The 18,579-nt window shown below is 44.9% G+C and overlaps 1 protein-coding gene across 2 annotated transcripts in view; it reads left to right on the top strand.

The window, feature by feature from the left end:
• The window catches only part of LOC136560835 (serine/threonine-protein phosphatase 2A regulatory subunit B'' subunit alpha-like), a 40,164-nt gene that overhangs the window by 10,835 nt on the left and 10,750 nt on the right, over window positions 1–18,579 (top strand). For both annotated transcript variants that reach the window (XM_066556900.1, XM_066556901.1), the window contains exons 2-8: window positions 3,696–3,956; window positions 5,364–5,467; window positions 7,983–8,085; window positions 9,797–9,871; window positions 14,894–14,980; window positions 17,191–17,347; window positions 18,124–18,172. In XM_066556900.1, coding sequence (XP_066412997.1) covers window positions 3,696–3,956; window positions 5,364–5,467; window positions 7,983–8,085; window positions 9,797–9,871; window positions 14,894–14,980; window positions 17,191–17,347; window positions 18,124–18,172 — 836 coding nt within the window. The remainder of the gene's footprint in view (window positions 1–3,695; window positions 3,957–5,363; window positions 5,468–7,982; window positions 8,086–9,796; window positions 9,872–14,893; window positions 14,981–17,190; window positions 17,348–18,123; window positions 18,173–18,579) is intronic.

The raw sequence follows: 18,579 nt of genomic DNA on the forward strand, positions 1-18,579 counted from the left end.
ATTATCTAGGACCCTGTTGGAGCCTGGGACAAGGAGGATGGAGCAGAAAGAATTTGAACACTTAGTGTGATACTGCTTCCTTCCATGGAGTTTTCTGCTGGGACTGGCACATCCCTGAGAGACAGGCTGGGATGGCAGAGGTTTAGTCTGTGCTTTGTTTGTGTAGCTACAATGAGGCTGTAGTTCTGTCTGGTTTATTTATAACACAGATGTCACTATTTTTGTCTGTCTGTAAATAAATTGTATGGCTGGCAAAAGGTGATAGAGTGGATAGACAGATTTTAGTTAGGGTAAATTACAGAATGCTACAGAGTGGTATTTAAAAATGGCCTTTAATCTCACCTTTCTCTTGAGCACAGAAAGAAAAAAAAAATTATCTGTTAATTATTGTAACAAAACCAAAAGGTTTATTAGAGTATTTGTCATTTCCTTTCTTAGTTGTCCCCTCTGAAAATGCACATCCCTGTTGGAGAAGTGTGTTCTGCTAGGCAAGCAGTATTTAAGGCTAATTTTTTGTAATAAGAAACTGTTTATTTCCAAGGAATTTCCACAGAATTTCCCATCATACCACTTTCTTAAATTTTTTTCACAAAGAGTTGTAATTAACTTCTTATCCCCATAGTGGTTTGCATCTGGTTATACCCATCCCAGAGTATTAATTTGTAAGGTTGTTCTAGGGAACAAAATCCTCAAGGACTAGTTGCCGCTTGGTTTTTTCTCTCTGTGTCATTAACAGCTCATTTCTTATATGAGAAGGAAGAAGACAGAGTTCAAAAATTGTATTTCTGTTCCTGAGGTAGGATGTGAAAAGCAGCTCTCCCTGAGCAGTGCTTGCTCCTAGTTTGGCTTGGGCTGAGCAGGAGCGAGTGAGTCACAGTTACAGGGAAGGTCAGCTGGGAACCTGAGTCTAAACTGGCTCCCTCCTTCCAAGGCCAGCAGAATTCCCTGGGTTTCCCTATAGGTTTCTGACCTTCTGCCTTGTGTGGTGGGTGTGGATCAGGAAATTAATGATCCTCTGTGGTCCTGACCTGTGTGAGCTGGTACCAAGCACTGCTGGCTCTGGGAGTGCCTGGCAGAGGAGTTGCTGGGGTTTTTGGGAGGTGGAGACCGGGGCAGAGGGGGTGAGTTATGTTCTAGCATGGTCAGCTCGGGCTGTGTGCCATGTTGGGATGTGTGTGAAATGCAGAAGGGAGGGAAATGGCCCAGAGAACTCTTGTGCTTTACTTGGGAACTTCTCTTCACCTTCCAAGAAAACAAAAATACAATTTTATCATTCCCTTGTACTATAAGGGAAAGAGATGTATTCTTACAGTGAAGAGTCCGTGTCCTTTGAAAGAACATCTTGGTTTGTGGAACTTTTTCTGAACTTTGAGTCATTTCTCTCTGTTCCTCCCAGTGCTGGCAGCCGGGAGTGCCTGCATATCCTGAGGAGATTAGGGAGCAATAAACCTGTTTGTGAGAAGTGGCCTCCAGCAAACTGATGTGAAGTCCTATTATAGAACTCAAGTGGCTGCAGTTGGCACCTCTATGTCTGTTCCAGCTTTGCATTGTTTGTATGAATATGGTGCTGTGAGAGACCGGCAGGGACTTCCCCTCTGCTGGGATCCAGAAAGGGAAAACTCCTGAGCAGAGCTGGGTCCTGGCTGGAGAACCCCGGGCAGGGCAGGGTGGGAACAGATGGTAGAAGCAGAAGTGGGGATTTGTGTGACCCCTGAACTGGGGCTGGTGCTCCCTCCCCACACACATTCACTTGATCTGGGCTTTGCTCTTGGTGCTCTGCTGGGAAGAGGGCAGGAGGAAGCTGGGAGAGGAGTTGTCTTTATTTAACCCAGTGAACTGTGCTCCCAAAGTGAGTGTCCAGCTCTGCCCAGCTTCACCTCTGCCACCACCTCAGATCACCTGCATTGTCCTGCTCTGGGACAGAGTGACCAGGGCTGGTGCTCACCATCCTCCAGCCCTCATGAGCTCCAGGAACTCCCTGGCCCCCCCTGAGCTCCAGCATCACTGAGGAGCAGACACAAAGATGTGCAATGTCTGAGGAGGACAGGAAGGAGAACAGGTATCAGTGCTCAGGCTGGTATTGATAGAAATATTGAAGGCTGAAAATGATCTCCAGCTTTTCTGTGTAGCAAGACAGAGAAGAGGACAATTGAAGAACCCCAAGCTCCAGGTTAATGTGTTCTATACAGAGCAGTTAGGGACAAAAGTTGGTTTGGGCTGGTGGGATATGTGTGCCAGTGTTCCTGCTCCTGAAATGGAACAGCATTTGGGAGAAGAAAGAGGTCTCCCATTTAAAGAAAGAGCCATGGAGAAGAGGAGTGAAGAGGAGGCAAATCCTTGTCTCTTCTTCCATGGGTCTCTGATGAATGGGTTATAAAGTATTATAAGCTGCAGGTAGAAGTAGTGCTTAAAGAAGCCTTTACAATTCTCACTTCTTTACCTCATTGCAAGCAAATCTGTGGCTAGTTGGGAGATTCAGTATATGTTAAGAAAAAAGCTCCAAGTTTAAAGAAATTAATGAAGTAAAGCCAGTTCATCATATACATTCTTCTGCATTTAGTGGACTCAGACTTGGCTGCTTTATCCTGAAACCATTTTGTTTTGAAACAGTTAGAATAAACAAACTGAAAGTCACAGCTGTATTTACTTGACTGTTGCCTTCTGCGCCTTATCACATATGTTGTTGTATTAATAAAACTCTTGTATTGGAGCCATTGTGCAGTGGGAAAGCCTGTTGCCTTTTCCCAAGAAGGAGTGTCTCCCTGGGGGAGCAGGGAATTCCTCATCCTTCCACATTCCAGCTGCTGATTTTGCAGCTTATACTGTAGTTACTTGTCAAAGTTTAAAAAATTTTCCCTCCCATGTCTGAAAAATTCCCCGGTTTAGGGTCTTATTGTGTTCCTAAATACAAATGCTGCCTGTGATGTAGAGCTAGAACTGGAGATTCACTGGGGAGGGGATGCAGTGGGGATGACCATGTCAGCCATATGCTTGTTACAGATAGGAGAGGAGTGAGGAAAAGACATCATGTGAATGCCTAATGACACTCTGCTGGCTGCTCCTAATTCCTGATGGAAAAATTGATTTACCAGTGCTTTGTACCTTTCACAAAATCAGGTCTGGGACTGTTTAAGTTGGGCACAAAATAAAAGGCTTGCTGAAGTTGGGAAGGAAGTCTTGAAAATATTTTTGTAATTTATCTCTGAAGCAGTACTTTGGCATAGCTAATTATGCTCCCAATGGATAGAAAATGTCCTTGTTTGAATGTAGCCTTGGTCATACTTTAGGCAAGCTGCTTGTGTGGGTGGGTGCTCTGCTTCAGAGGGGAAATACTGAAGAGCAGATACTTTGTTGTTCATGGGGCAGAATGACAAGACCAAGTCCAGCATGAGAGGAAATAGCATTGTCCTTTGTGGTATCACTGAATTGCAGAATGACTCAATAGGAAATCATGAGCCACATCTACATATGTAAAATGCTCAGAAATAGCATAAAATAGGTGTGACATCCTAAATTCACACTGGTTAATAATGCAAAAAATTGTCATTGCCTATTTAAGATGTATTTTTATCCCCAGGCCATAATTTAATTGTTGGTGGGGTTTAATCTTCTCCTAATCACTGGAAGCACAAACTGTTTTTCCTGCTCTGTGTACCGTGATGTTAAAATGTGTTTGTTATTTATTGTATTTTCAGGTTCAAAGTAAACAAGAGAAGAAGGCAGGAACTTCATCCCCAGCTCCCCTGCAGCCTGTGGTTAGCACTTGCACTCCTCTGCCTGTGAATAAAGCCAGCAGCAGTACCCCTGTGCCCATAAACATTCCACGTTTCTACTTCCCTAAAGGACTCCCCAGTGTCTGCACTAACCATGAGGAAATCATTGCCAGGATTGAAGAGGCCTTTGCAGAGTTTGAAGATGGGAAAGCAAACATCTGTGAAATGGGGAAAATTGCTAAGGTAACCACTGATGGTCTTGATGGTCTTTTTCAACCTTAATGATTCTGTGAATCTATTCTTTAGGTTTTTAATTTTGGGAGAGATACTTTGTTTTAGTTTCAATCTATCTCACAGCTGTTGTAGGGAGAAAAAGAGCCAGTTTCCTTTTGATCTGAAGTTTTTTGTTTAGATGTAGATAATAGTAAACAAAAATGAGCTCAGTTTGCTGATTGTCAAATCAGATATGTGTTTCTTCTGGCTTTGATTTATGAAGCAGTTCTCTAAGATTTCTTAGCAAATACAAATTGCATTTTTGTTTCTCCATTCCTTCATATTTCTGCCCAGAAGATTGAGAAACTCAGAGGCAGAAACTTATCTGCCTCTGTGGTTTCAGGTAGCATCAGCTGCCTGTTTTGTGGCTTTTTGTAGCTGTTCTGCTCAGCTAGCATGAGCTGTAGGTGCAATTGCAGTGTTGTGTGAGGAAGCAGCTTCCAACTTCCAGCTCCTGGACATGTAAGGGGGAAATGTCCAGTGAGCCCCCAGCCCCTGAGCTGTGCACATTCAGTGGCACAGCTGGTGATGAGTTCTGCCTTCAGGGGACAGCACACAGCACTTGTGTGGGAGCACACAAGATGGTCCCTTCTCTTTCCCTCTCCCTCAGCTGCAGTTCACAGTGCTGCTGATCTAAAACCAGCATTTATCAGACACATCCTGGATGATCAGCTTGCCCTGAATGAGTCTCTGGCACTATAAACAGAGCAATGATGCTCTCTCCAAGCTTTCATGGACTGCCATTGAGAGCCAGCAGCTTCTGCAGGGGCTGGTTCAGGAGTGCTGGTCAGAGAGTCCTTTGGCTGGATTCAATCCTTCCCATGTGTGCTTCGATTTCTGTGTTCCCCTGCTGAGATCTTGCAGTGTTGGATATAATGGACTGTGCTGGGTGGAAGGCACTGCACTGAAAATTGCAGGGTGGGATTTACTTCACCTTTAGGCATTTACTCATTAATTGTCTTTAATCAGACTTGAGGTTCCCTTGCTGCCTGTGACAGGTTATCCCATAGGAGAATGGGCCCTCCTGTTTTAGGGTGGGTGGGGGATGTAGCTGCTGTGAGTGTCCTTCTGGAAGGAGGTGCCTGTCTCTCCATTCCACCCCCAGGAACTGTGCTAAACAGTTCAGAGCTTGAGTAGTCCAGATCCTTTTCCTGAGAGGAGTGTTTCTCAGCCACTTGAAAGGGCACATGACAAAGTAGAAAGTTATGTGTGAATTCTCAACCTTGGCAGGCAGTAAATGGCACACAGGTGAGTCAGAAAGCCATTGCCACTTTATTTCCCTTGTGTCAAGTCTCAGTGGTGAATCTGGTGTGTAAATGAGCAGGTTCCTCTTGGGACTGCTCTTGTATTCCTCCTTGCCCTGGTTTTTCCTTGCAGATATGTGGCTGCCCACTCTACTGGAAAGCACCTCTGTTCTATGCATCTGGAGGAGAAAGGACAGGACGTGTCTCTGTGCACTCCTTTGTGTCCATGTGGAAAAAGTGAGTATAGCAAATGCAAAACTCTTTCTAGGAGAAGACATCAGCCTGCCATACAAATATTTTTCTTTTTTTTTTTCTTTTTTTCCACCAGAGTTTTCAAATAATTTCTCTTCTTTAAGTGGCTTAAAAATATCCATCAGCTTGAGATGTTTTCCCCCCCAAAGCCTCTGAACACTTGTTTTCATGTGATATCCACAACCTTGGAAGTAATTGTATAGATAGTAAGAGGTTTTGAGTTAGTTGGTGTATAAAATATATTTACAAGCTCCCCAGAAATGTCAGCTATTCTGAGGTAGCTGGTAGCTGTGGATTTGGGGTATATTTGTGCCCAGCCTTATTGCTCTAGACTGGTGCACTAAGCAAGTGCCATTTGGGAACTGGGGGAGGAGGTATGTGATAGTGTTACAGGACAGAAAGAGGAATGTGGAAATAAGCATGATCATATAACTGGGTACTCTGGGAGCTTTAATAGTTACTACCTTCCCAAGCAAGCTATTGAATTCATCTGTGGAGTTTGACAGTCCACACTGTGGAATTGGAGAGCTCTGGGTGGATGCATAATGCTTGGAGTCAGCTCTGACATGGAGCAGACTTGTTCTCTTGCCTAATCTTTTTCCCTCCAGGGCAATTCAGGCTTTAGTGTACTTTGTGAAACACCTGAACAGCGTCTCCATCTTCTCTCCTGAGAGAGTTCTAATTTTTTACTTAATGGTTGCTCTTCAGATTCTTGATGTAGCCTTTAACCCTGAATTCCCAAAGTACTTCCTCTGATGATGTTGTCAAAACAGTTTCTAGTTATCCTGGCAAAGTTGCAAAAATGTAAGGGGTGACTGTGTTCTCTAAGTTTGTTATGACACAGACAATATATTTTCCTTCCTTAGGTTCCTCCAATTACTTCTAATTAATCCCTAATGTATGATACCACATTTTCACTTCTCTGATTTTCACATCCTTCAGATATTTGCAGACTGTGGTCATGTCCCTCTTCTGTATCCTTTTAACTACCCCATTTCCGAGTCAAGCTTTGTATGCTTTTCTCACTTAATTGCTCTTTTAGAAAGATACTATTTTTTATCCCCTCCTCTTCCTCTCTGAGTTACAAAAGTTACAAAATCTTTGCTGGAAAGCTGAAAAACAGAAGGAATGTAGGATTTCTGGTAAAGTTTGACTGCAGCCATGTGAGCACAGGTGTAACTTTAAACAAGGTATCTTTAGTTGCTGAAGCCTATTTCCGATTTCCTTAGTATATGACTGACTTCTCAAGATGCCACATGCTCACTGGTTGTCAAGTCTATAGGAATTTCTCAATATAAAACACTTCTGAATGTCAGATCTTTTTGTTTGTGGCTAAAACAGGGCTTTGGGATTCATCTTTATGTGCCAGATTTTTTAAGCTAAAACATTAGCAACTCTCTTTGCAGCTGATTTAGAATATATCTGTTAATTGACAGTTACCATGATAGGAATGTGCAGCCAAAAGGATTGCTAAATCTTTTTTTGCTTATTTAAAGGAACCCTTTTTTTGTAAAGTCTGCCTTTCCCAGAGTGATGAGGCCAGAATTAGCAGGAAACAAGTTAGTGTGATCTCTGCTAGAGAACTACAGCCACTTCAGCACTATGTTTATGCACTTTCAGGAGAGGAAAGTGGTGAATAATCACTCACAGTAAATAATTACAGTGCATTTGCATTTTCAGAGTTAATGAAGAAAACAGTGTAGTTTTCTGAGTTTCCCTAATACTAAGTGAACAACATAGTGTTTGATATATTCAAATGTTGTGTTCTGTTACCAGTGTTTGGTAAATGGCATGGAGTTGCCCTCTTTATGAGTTTCTCTGGGGTTAATCACATAACTGTGATACCTTTGGCAAGTGCAGTATTTTGTGTGAGAAGAAGAGAGAGACAAGAACTGCTGTGTCAGATGCACACTGTCAGCCAGAGGGGACTGAGTTTACACCTTCTCCAAATGCTCAGTCCTACCAATGCCTTCATTAGGCTGTTCTCTGTGGCTTTGGTGCACAGCTCCAGATGGACCATAATTAACAGGGGATGCTCTTTTTCATTCTGAGAAGTGATTTTTGTGGGTGAATGCTCAGTCCCTGTAGCTTGGCAATCTCCCCAAATATTGCAGTGCAGTGAAGGGTAACATTGGAGAGCACATCCTGGCCTGCTCTCCAGTGGCAGAGTGGCCATTGGAGAGCATCTCCAGTGGCATCCCATTGGGCTGGTGCTGTTCACTTGGAGTGAGCCTGCAGCATTAGCAAGAGTCAGGTTACTTATTCTGATTCCACAGATGTTTAATAAGAAAGCTGCTTTACCACAGCAGTGTTAACCTGGAAAAAATCCCTGCTGAGTGCCCTGGTACAGCTGAAAGACCTTGAAGGAAGTGCTGGCAGTCTGAGGTCAGCATTTGAGTGATTCCCAGCACAGGTGTATTGTGCTTTAAGGCCCTGGTGACCCTCCCGGGGCTCCTGGGAGGTGCGAAGGGCTGGCAAGAACTCCTCCCCTCTCCCACAGAATCCTGCGGAGCTGCCACGACGATGCCTCCAGGTTCACTTCCCTTCTGGCAAAGCCTGGCTGTGACTGCCTACAACAGGAGGATTTCATCCCGCTGCTGCAGGTACTGCCCCAGCTCCGCTGCCTTCACTTGGCACCTTCTTTGTTTCCATGGCAATAAATGTTTACCAAGGACGAGCAGACCTTTGGTTTGAGCAGCACCTGGGTGGGGTTCATCTTGGAGTGAAACAGAAATTAGTTTCTGAAGTGCTTAAGTGCCGAACCAGCTGCAAATGCTGCTAAAGGCATTGAGGACTGGTCTTTTCTCAGGATTCATATTTACCAGTGCCTGGTAACCCAGGCTGGAATTTGCCCCATTTCCCAATGTGGATATTGGGAAAAATGCTTGTTGCTGTTGGTAGTCAAGTACAACATAAAAACTTATTGGAAAAGCTGTAAAAGTTGCTTGGCAAGACAGTTATAATTAAATTTGTCTAGCCAGACTACCAGATACAGTATCACATGGAGATCTAGGCAAAATTTCTGCAGTTCCAGTTGTTCTGTATATGCCTCTAAACCTGCTAGTGCACAAATGTCACTGCTTTTTTTTCCTCTCATATTCAGGCTAAATCTGCACATCCTCATTTCATGTCTTTTTTTCCCTTTCATTAACTTTAACAAAGAACAGTTGTTTTAATTATTTGTGGCCATTTATGCAGGCTCTGGATAGGGCTTCTCTATAGTGTCTCTAAATCATGTCCATCTGCTCCTCTGATCAGCAGTACTTTTTCTGATCTTTTCCACACATCCCTACATTTCTCACACAGTGCTGCCCTCTGGGTAAAACCTCTGTGGAGATGCTGCTTTGGGGAAAGATTTTGTGTCTGTGCTGGCTGTTTCTGCCTCAGACAAAACTGGGGCTGTGATGGGTACATTTTCTCATGTTGCTCTTCATCTCTTCTCCACTGGGCACCCTGCCTTTCCTGGTGGATTGCAGCTCTGCTCTTTAGCTCCTGGTGCAATCCAAGGCATGCACAGTCCTGTCTGTCAGTCAGCCAGAGATCAGCAAAATTACCCTGATTTACGCCACCATCTGAGACATCCTGTTATACTGCCCAGAAATTGGGCATCTCACACCCCTGAGGGCACCATGGCATGGAACAGGCACAGCAGAACTTGGAACACCTTTAAAGGGTAGAGGAGTCAGACATGGAGAAATTACACAGGCATTGATTCATACAGGATCTGAGCAGTTTCTCCATGGATTTGATCATGCAGATTTGGCATTGTGAGCCAGTGTTTGACTTACAAAAAGCTGGTCTTGAGAAAGAGGCATCTCCACAAGTAGTCCAAGTGAATTTTGGAAAAGCACTAATCATATCTGTAAGCATTCTGAGGCTCACACAGCTTTCATTGAACAAAGGAGACTTTCTCAAGGCATGTTTATTTCTGACACCTAGTTCTAACAAATGTTAATGCCTTCAATGAATGGAGGAAAACAAAAATCTTGGAGAGGAGATAGTTGCATGGTCAACTAATTAATTTTTGTATCGTTCAATGAAAATGAGTTTTCATCTACTCACTAACTCTCTTCCTTTGTTTTTCTGTCCTTAAGTAAATCAAACTGGCCCACCAGGTGCGTATTGCCCAGCAAATGCATTCTCTTACTGTAATAGAAGGTTCTCTCGGTAGAGTAAAAGATTTCAGTTTTATTGTTGATGCTGCAAATAGTTTCAAGAGTAAGCAAAAGTATTGGTTTGTAAACCCATAACTTCTAAGCATTAAAAGGAGAAGAAAATCTATTTCATTTCATTTCATTTTCTCTTACCTTGCAGGATGTGGTAGAAACTCATCCTGGCCTCACGTTCCTGAAGGACGCTCCGGAGTTCCATTCCCGGTATATCACCACGGTAGGCTGCTTCTCTGATCCCCTGAGGTGCCTCTGCCTCCCTTTGGGATCTGTCACTGTTCCTACCAGCAAATCCTTCACTTATTTAAAAATATAGGTGCTTTTAATATTGCTCACCATGAGGTATTTTAACTACTGCTTCCAAAAGAAAAATAATCTACTTGTGTGTGCCAAGGGTTATTCCAAAGGTTAATAATGGTTCTTTCTGGTCTTAAGCAAATCTATAAAAACATCTTTTTTGATGAATGGAAAAAAAGTTCTTTGGTCTTTGGGAGCTACTAAGTCACCTGAATAGTGCTGGGCTGCTGAGACATGGAAGGCTGCCTGTTTGAAGGTTTCTGTCACTGAGGCTTGGAGAATCCATGACCATTTGCCTCCAGGGATCTGCTGTCCAACCTTTCTTTTGCCAGGATGCCTGTCCAGGCTCTCTGTCCCCAAGCTTTTGTGGCTGGGGTTTGTTCAGTAGCTTTGTTCCAGCTCTGCAGTCAGCACTAAGACTGGTACTTTACCTAAGTGTGTTTGTGCTTTTTTTTAAGCCTTGAACTTGACTGGTGTTGGGTGTGAATCTGGATAAAAGGTATAAATGTTGGGAAGTTTTATCTCTGCAGCAGTAACAAATTCAAATAATGACAGACCTGGTGGGAGCTGTATCCAACAGGGCTCAGGGCTTAAAGTTTCTCCTGTTTGCTTGCCAGGGCCTGCCTGGGGCTGCACCACACATGGCAGCTGGGAGGCTCCTGGCACACACATGCTTGTTCCTTTCCTGTAAGGAGCAGATGGCACAAAGACACTTCTCCAGGGCAAGCCCTGAACTGTCACACTAATGAAAATGTATAATGAGAATCCATTCTAAATGTTGTAGATGCACTTGAACATGACAGTGAACAATGACATTGTATAATCAATTGTTGATGCACTTGAACATGACAGTGAGCAGCAGTGTATAATCAATATGTTTAGTCCCTGTGGAGCAAGACAACTTAAATATTAAGCCAGAACAGGTATAGGAATGGCCAGGGAATTATGGAGGCACATGAATGGGTGAGTGTGGGAAGTGCCTGTGGCACAATGCACCCTGGTATTTGGTGTTTCAAGTGCGTGGAAGGGTGAGACTGAAAGGTTTAAGGTCACACCTAGGGCTGGTTTCTGACTGCAGTATCCGTGGGTCAATGCCATGTGTGGTTGGTTGCCCTGGCTGCTGACAAAGGCAATTCTCTGCATCTGCCTTTATGGGTTCCTCTTAAGTCACACGCTGTTCCTGTATTCTTCAGGCAAGAAACAAATGTCTTTGTAGGGTAATCCCTCACATGATCACCCTTGCTGCCCTGTCTGGACTCACCAGGGGCACTGCACAATGTGGCTGGGACCAGCTGTGTGAAGCTGAGCTTCCACTTCCAGTTAACTGAAGTGCAGGCTGCTGCTAAAGGCAGCACCTTTTCCTTCCTCTCTCCTTTTGCAGCGCTTCCCTGGTGCCTGGGTTTGGTGCTGTGTCACCAAAGCAGTCACAGAACCAGACTTTGCTAAGTACATGAAGCTCCTGGGTGCTTCTTGATCCTGCCTGTATGTGTGCTGTGCTTTCCTGCTGCAGTCAGAGCCTTTGGGCATCCTTCTGGCAGTGCTGGGACACAGGTGGATTCCAGGCTTGCTCCAAAGGCACAGGGAATGGTGGTGCCTGGAGCTGAGGAGAGGGCTGTGGAGCAGCACAGCTGGCAGAGTGTGTGTCCCCTTCAGCTGTCAGGACAGTGCTGCTCTGGGGGTCTGTGCTGACAGCAGAATCTCCCTGGGCTGGAGCAGGGCCAGCCCCTGGGGAGGCAGGAGGCTGCTGGGCAGGCTGTGCCCATCTGGAGGGGCAGCACTCAGGGCTCTGCAGCAGTGGCTCTGCTCTCTGGTAGCAGGAGTTCCTATTGCTCACCTCTCCTTTCACAGACAGTTTGGCACATTCCTCTTTAATGCTACAAAATCCAGAATTTCCACCAGGAGGCAATGAAGGAAACAGCTTTGTCCTTGGATTTTGAGACCACTTGGATCATTTTTATTGCTTCAAGGTAGAGTGCCTTGTACCTCCTTACAGAGACAGAGTGCTGTATTTGCTGCCACACAAGAGTCACAGTTCATGTTTGTGTTACAGAGCAGGGCCATAAGGACACATGGCTTTGTGTTCATTGCTGGGTACAGCATCACTTGGCTGAGATCTCCTGGAGAGTGACCTCACAGTCTAGGATGGGTAAGATGTCAATGCACATTTCAGTTCTTACTGCCACCTCAGAACCTTTTAAAGGGGCCTTTTTGGACACAACAGACTGGAATTTCATCTGTCTCATATCTGTTTTATTGGCCACTGTGTTACTAAAGCAGTTGTGTTTGTTTCAACAGAGACAACTCCTGAAGCTGGTGAAGATGGTGCAGAACATCACAGAATATCCTGTGGCATTTGTTGTAAAGCTTTAGTGTGACTTCCACCTCCTGAATGTTCAAACTAGGCTCAGAGTTAGCAGTGCATGCTGCCCTTGTTTTTAGCTGTGTGCTAAAAACAGTTTAAAGATTAAAGCTTGTGGAAAAGTGCTTCAGCTTATACAGTAGCCTCAATACAAATGTGTAAGAGGACAATGGCCACAGGGATTAATAAAGGTTCCTGTTTTGTCCACAATTGTTTTTGTTCTTGTGTGGGAAGACTGGGGAAAAGTCTGGAACTCATCTGTGAATGGTTTGGGCCTGTAGGTCAATTAATTGCATGAGGATAATGGGGCAGTAGAAAGAGTCTCCTCTTTCCAAGGGCTAATTAAGAATTTGACTCCATGATCCTTGTGCCCTCTTCCAGCTCAAGATGTTCTATTGGTCTATGGTTGTGTATTGAACTAAGAAAAATGAAGCCAGTTATGGCCTAAGGGACAAGTGTGATTTTCATGCTGCACATCAGCTCAGGCTGGGTCATGATCTAGGACGTTTTCCAAATGCTTTTTTTGACAGCTTGATGTTTACAACCTGGAAAAGAAAAGGATAAATACTGAGATTTTATAGCGAGATATGTACTATGTACTGTCCATGGAAACTGGGCCATTATTTGAATAATAAAGCTTTCACTGAGTGACTGGACATGGTAAGAGACATGAAAAGAGATCCCATTTTGCCTCTGAATGGCTTTTTTTTACAGATGGGTGAGGAGGGAGCAGATGGGATATCTTTATCAATGTGGTCTGGTAGACAAACAGTTTCTTATGTGTCACAAATGGGGATATTTTGTTGTCTTTTACTACCCTGCAGGCAGAGGAAAAGAAGAATTACTGGTATGGGGTCCTGTTTCTGATTCTTGGGATTGCTATTTTTGAGTCCTTGGAATGGTGTGAACACCCTGTATTTTTAAGAGTTGCTACAAAGTTGTCAGGTGTGATAATGGGTGATGTGAGAGGTGACACCACTCCAGTCTCTGAGCTCTTGTGCAGGCTGGAAGCAAAAGCCAAATAAAGTCCAGAAATGGAGACCAGAATGGCAGTGGCTACCAGAGGCATGAAAGAAGAAACAAACATTGTGCTTAAGACCAGAAAGGATCATTGTGGTTACCTAGTCTGACATCTTGTGCTACACAGGCCACAGCACATTGCTCAGTGATTGCTACAGTTAGGCTAGATCTGGTTTTTGGTCTGTTTTTAATTAAAATGGCACCCAGCTTTAAAAGGATATCCACTTCTAGGGCCTGGAGGGATGAAGAGCCTGCAGTGTTACCAAAAGGTGTCGTGCTCAGCTAAGTTGAATTGATCAAGTCTGTCTCTTCAGGGTACATTTGAATCCTCACATCATTCTTGTTGCTCTCAGAGTTGTGTGTGCCATCATCAGCTGCTGTCTCACTGTGTACCCCAAAGCAGACTGCTGGGAGCAATCTCATACTTGGTTCTGGATCTGTTCTGGACTAAGAACCAGCACTTGACTGAGTCCAAAGGTGGCCCTTCAGTAGTGGTTGCCCACTTGAAACTAGTTCTGGCTAAAAGAGAAATCCATCCCATTTAATCTGCTAGCTGGATTGATCCCTGTAATGTCCACATTGTTGTGTAAAGTTAATTTTTGTGTTGGAGTAGTGTGCACTGAAGGTTACCAAAATTCTGGGGTAATTTGCTTAGATGTTAGAGACATCAAAGGTTTGTAGTAGGTTCGGTCAACAAGATTTCAGTCAAATTAATTCTATTCCTCCTTTCTCATGCCAGTGATATTTATTTGTTGTTGTTTGCCCTGTTGGGTTTATTCTTGCATGTGCTTGGTCACACATTTGTGTTTCCCCGCCCTGTGATGTTGCTTGACAGCTGACAGGGAGGGAGCAGACTCGGAAGGGCTGTTGGCTGTTTTGAGGAGCTTGGGAGTGAGCTCAGTCTCACACTGGGAGCTGTTTGGCTTTGGCTTCTCAGAGTTCTCTGCCTCTCCCCCATGATTTTTGCTCACTTTCACCAGAGGCAGATCTGGAAAGGAGCCAAACAAGTTTAACACCTGCCCAAAATAATTGCAAACAGAACCTTTCCTGCTTACTTTCAGCAGAGGCACTGGGAACATGAGACATTGTTATAGTTACAATGGGTCAGACATTCACCTTCTCTTTTATTTACGTCTTGCTTCCTCTGCAGGAACCAGAAGAATCAAAAGTCCTTTTTTTTTGTTTGTTTGTTTTTTTCTTCTCCCCTAGAACCTTATTTCATTGGGGATCCATGCAAACTTCATCCCCTTAAATGTGAAAAACTCAAAGTGATTCATCAGCACTTTGAGCATGTTTTCTGACATAAATACATCTGCATGCCCAAAGATGTGAATTCAGAGCAGTGGAAAGGTTTTCACACTGGAAAGAGATTATACTGTTTAAGAAGCAAGTGTTACTTTCAGACTGTGTAGTCAATTAAGGATAGTACTATCTACAGAAAAGATCCCAAAACAGTTTTCAAACAGAGGTCTCCTTAGGATGAGTGAATAAACCAGGGTACCTCATTTAAATTCCCAAACTGCTGTTTCAGGAGTTGATTTCAAGAGCAGTGTTCATTTGTTGCAGGTTATCCAGAGGATATTCTACACAGTCAATCGCTCCTGGTCGGGGAAGATCACTCTGACAGAGCTGAGGAAAAGCAACTTCCTGCAGGTACATGGGTGTGTGTGGGAGCAGGAGCCAGGGTGCAGCAGCATCCCCTCTTCTGTGCCTGGGTGCTGAGGGAGCTGCACCTGGGCTGCCGTGGGATGAGCCAGGTGCTCAGGGCCACGAGTCTGCTGGGGCTACTGGAGGAGCTGTGTCTGAGTTGAGGTGAGAAGAGCAGGGACAGGAGTGACCCCAGGGTGCTGGGAGAAGGTCAAGGTGTGACTCTTTTCCTGCTCTGAGGCCACATGGAGCAGCAGCCTGGCTCCTGGTCCGGACAGCAGGAAGGGAAGCAGGACATGGCATTGCACCCATGTGAAGTGGCTCACAAGCAGCCAAGAAGAGCTGCAGGAGTGTCAAGGGTAGGAGAGCCAATTTCCTGCCTCCTAGGCAGCCCTCAGCCCACTGACAGCTGGTCAGGAATATCTCTGCAATTGCAGGATGAGGCACCTCAGGAGCTGATCTCCACAGGATAATGGATGGAGCTTAGTTCTTGTTCCAGTGCCTGCAGTGTGTCCTTATGTCAGGATTTGGATCTCTGTTCTCTGTGTATTTTGTCCAAAAGAGCACCAGGTTAAGACTATCTCAAGCTTCTCATGTCCAGCCCAGCCTAAAGAGCCAGAAAGTCTCGAGCTGAAAGGTAAAGGACTGGCTAAACCAGTGAGATTTCCCTCCTGTGTCCTGTTTGCCCTTCCAGGTGTAGAGTGCTGTCTTCCTCAAACCCCTCAAGTATGAATTCACATTATTTCTCCTTTCAGACATCATCTCCCCTAGCTGACCCCATCAGCTAATGGAAAAATGAGTGCTGTTTTGAATTGGCTCATGCCAGTCCAAGCCTTGGGATCCCTGTTCCTTCCCAACCTCTGTTACAAATAAATCTTCCCAGATTATCCTGCATCTTTATTCACTCATTTTCTCCCTTTAAACATTCTCTCAATTTTTCTCCTTTCATATCTACTCTGCCTTTCATCTCCTGCAGCAGGAAAGTTTAGCTCCTTGCTGCAGGTATAAATGGCATCTTTGGGTGTGATCTACAAAGGAAAAAAATAGTTATGGCAAAAGCTCCCCAGTGATTGTCATCTGTAAAGGCCCAGTCTGGAGAGGCCAGTGAGTGATGGATCAAAGGTGTTGAGACTTTGGTGTCAGCAGGTCAGAGTAGTGCAGGTCTGGCAATGCCATCCTGTTATCCCTGCCAGGACACTGAACCTGGTGGATAGCAGGATGTGAGAGTTTTGTTTGGATCCAGTTGGACTCCTTGGATGTGGAGGTGGCTGGAAGTTGATGTTGAAATACCAGTGCCAACACATAACACAGCATCTGTTTTTATGGCTGTGGGCAGCAGGGCCGCTGGGCCTGCCTGCCTGGGGACACCATTCCCTGGGATAGCTCAGGCTGTGTTTTGCCTGCTCCCTTGGGAGAGGCTGTGAGGGCAGGAGGGGCCAGGAGTGCAGCTCACTGGAGCCATGCTTTATTAGACAAGAAGGCTTCTGGTGTCTCGTGGCCTCAGCACCAAGAAGAAAAGTAGGAAGGTGGCACTGGGAAATGTGCAAAAGCTCTCTTGTTGCTAGGAAGGACAGGGAGGTGTAAATTGGAAATGAAACATGGATGTTAGCACTAAATGTTTCCTAGTAAGACATGTCAACAGATGTTATGGTTGGAAATCTATCTGAGCCTCCCAGTTAAACCAGAATGATTCCTGCAACAGCACAGGGAAGTCAGTGGGATTAGTTTGGGGTCCATCCCTCCTGTCCCAGTCCAGGTGTGAGTCTGGAACAAGAATTGATTTTGCCCTTCAGGAGGCAGACAGGGATGTGTGATGTGTAAAGACATACCTCAGGTCCTGTGGAAGACTGAACTTGCTGCTGGAAGTGGCTCTAAGAGTCTCTGGTGCAGGTCAGGATTGTCTCCCAGACCATGGATCCCAGCTGACACAGCAGTTTGTGTTCCTGTTTCTCTGCCTCACTCTTCTCTAGAGCTGAAAATGAGCAAAAATTGTTGACAGGAGTGGCAGAGATGTTTTGCTAAGCAGGATGGCCCAGCCAGGTGCTCTGTAAGGGCCTGCTAAGGAATACAGTAACCACATCTCTTGGGGAAAGGCTGCACTTGGGGTTAGTTCTCAAGGCTGTGTTCACCCAGCTTCCTGAGAAACTGGAGCACTTCAGCTGCTGAGCTGCCTCTTCACCCAGCTTTAACTTCCCACTGTGTTTGTACCCTTTCAGACTCTTGCTCTCTTGGAAGAAGAGGATGACATAAATCAGATCACAGATTACTTCTCCTACGAGCACTTTTATGTCATATACTGCAAATTCTGGGAGCTGGATACTGACCATGACCTTTACATCAGCCAGAAGGACCTGGCTAGGTACAGTGATCAAGGTATGCTGCCTGCAAATGTGGTGAGGGCATTGCTGAAAACACAATGTTCCTACTGAAGACTAAAGCCTGCCTTTAATTTGGTTCATTTGATGCCTCAAAAAAAGTTTTAATGTAGCCAGCCATCTCTTAAATAAATGTTGCTTTAGAGAAGGACTTGTACAAGCTTAGACACAGGGAACTGCAGGACAGACAATTTTCTGCATGAGTAGCTACAGATGGAGCTTCTGTTCCTGTGTGGGTCACTGCCAGGAGGACAGGCTAAAATATTGTCCTGAAACTTGTTTATTATTTACTAAGGGCTTTGCAGGAACTTTGAAGTATAGACAAGAAGGATGAGCCTGTGTGAACCTCAGAGATTGTTGAAGTGCAATCCAGTTAAGCATGAGAGGAATCCAGAGTCCAGTGAAGCTTGGGGGATCTCAGCTTGCAGATGAACTCTGGAGAGTATCTCTGCAGTTCAGCATAGAACTTCCTTTCCCAAAGTTATGTTTGTGTTTGAAGGTTCAAGGGCCGTAGATAAATTAATGGAATACAAATCCACCAAGGGCTAAAACACCCATGTGTTCCAAGTGCAGGCATTTATGGGGAGGCCATGGGGGTTCTGGGTGAGTGTGGCAGTCACAGGATTCAGGAGTGTTGACCATAGGGCTGGTGGGTGAAGATGGAGCCCCTTTTAACAATGGGAAGGGGCTTTGTGTGGATTCAGCATGAACACCTGATTGTAGTTATTGCTGTGAGCTGTAGCTTCATTTTCCCCATGTTTTCCTTGTTTCCAGCTTTGTCAAACAGGATCATTGAGAGGATATTCAGTGGTGCTGTGGTGAGGTAAGGAGTAACACACTGCTTGGGGGAAGAAGGGAAGGCAGTTTCTGTCAGGCTGAGAAATACAAGTTATTGTCAGAAATGCCCCTGATCAGAATGGTTTCCAACAGGGTGCTCCAGCTGGAGCTGCCTGAACATGGAGTGAGATTTCTGGGTAACTTAAAAAAACAAAATAAAAATCCCATAGGATGGGATAACTGGGCATAGCTGGAAGACATGGCACAGGGCTAGCTGGAGAGCACTGCTTTGAAGTCTCTGAAAAGGGATGTGCTGTGGGAGGGGATGTGGCAGATGAGCTTCAGCTCTGCAGTGATAAAAGGCAGCAAATGCTGTACCTGGTGCTGCAGGGTGCAGGGAGTACAGGCTAGATAGGTGACAGTGCCCCATTTTCTCTCACTAATGATTTGAAA

Source organism: Molothrus aeneus, chromosome 10 (assembly GCF_037042795.1).
Source record: "Molothrus aeneus isolate 106 chromosome 10, BPBGC_Maene_1.0, whole genome shotgun sequence".
Lineage (NCBI taxonomy): Eukaryota > Metazoa > Chordata > Aves > Passeriformes > Icteridae > Molothrus > Molothrus aeneus.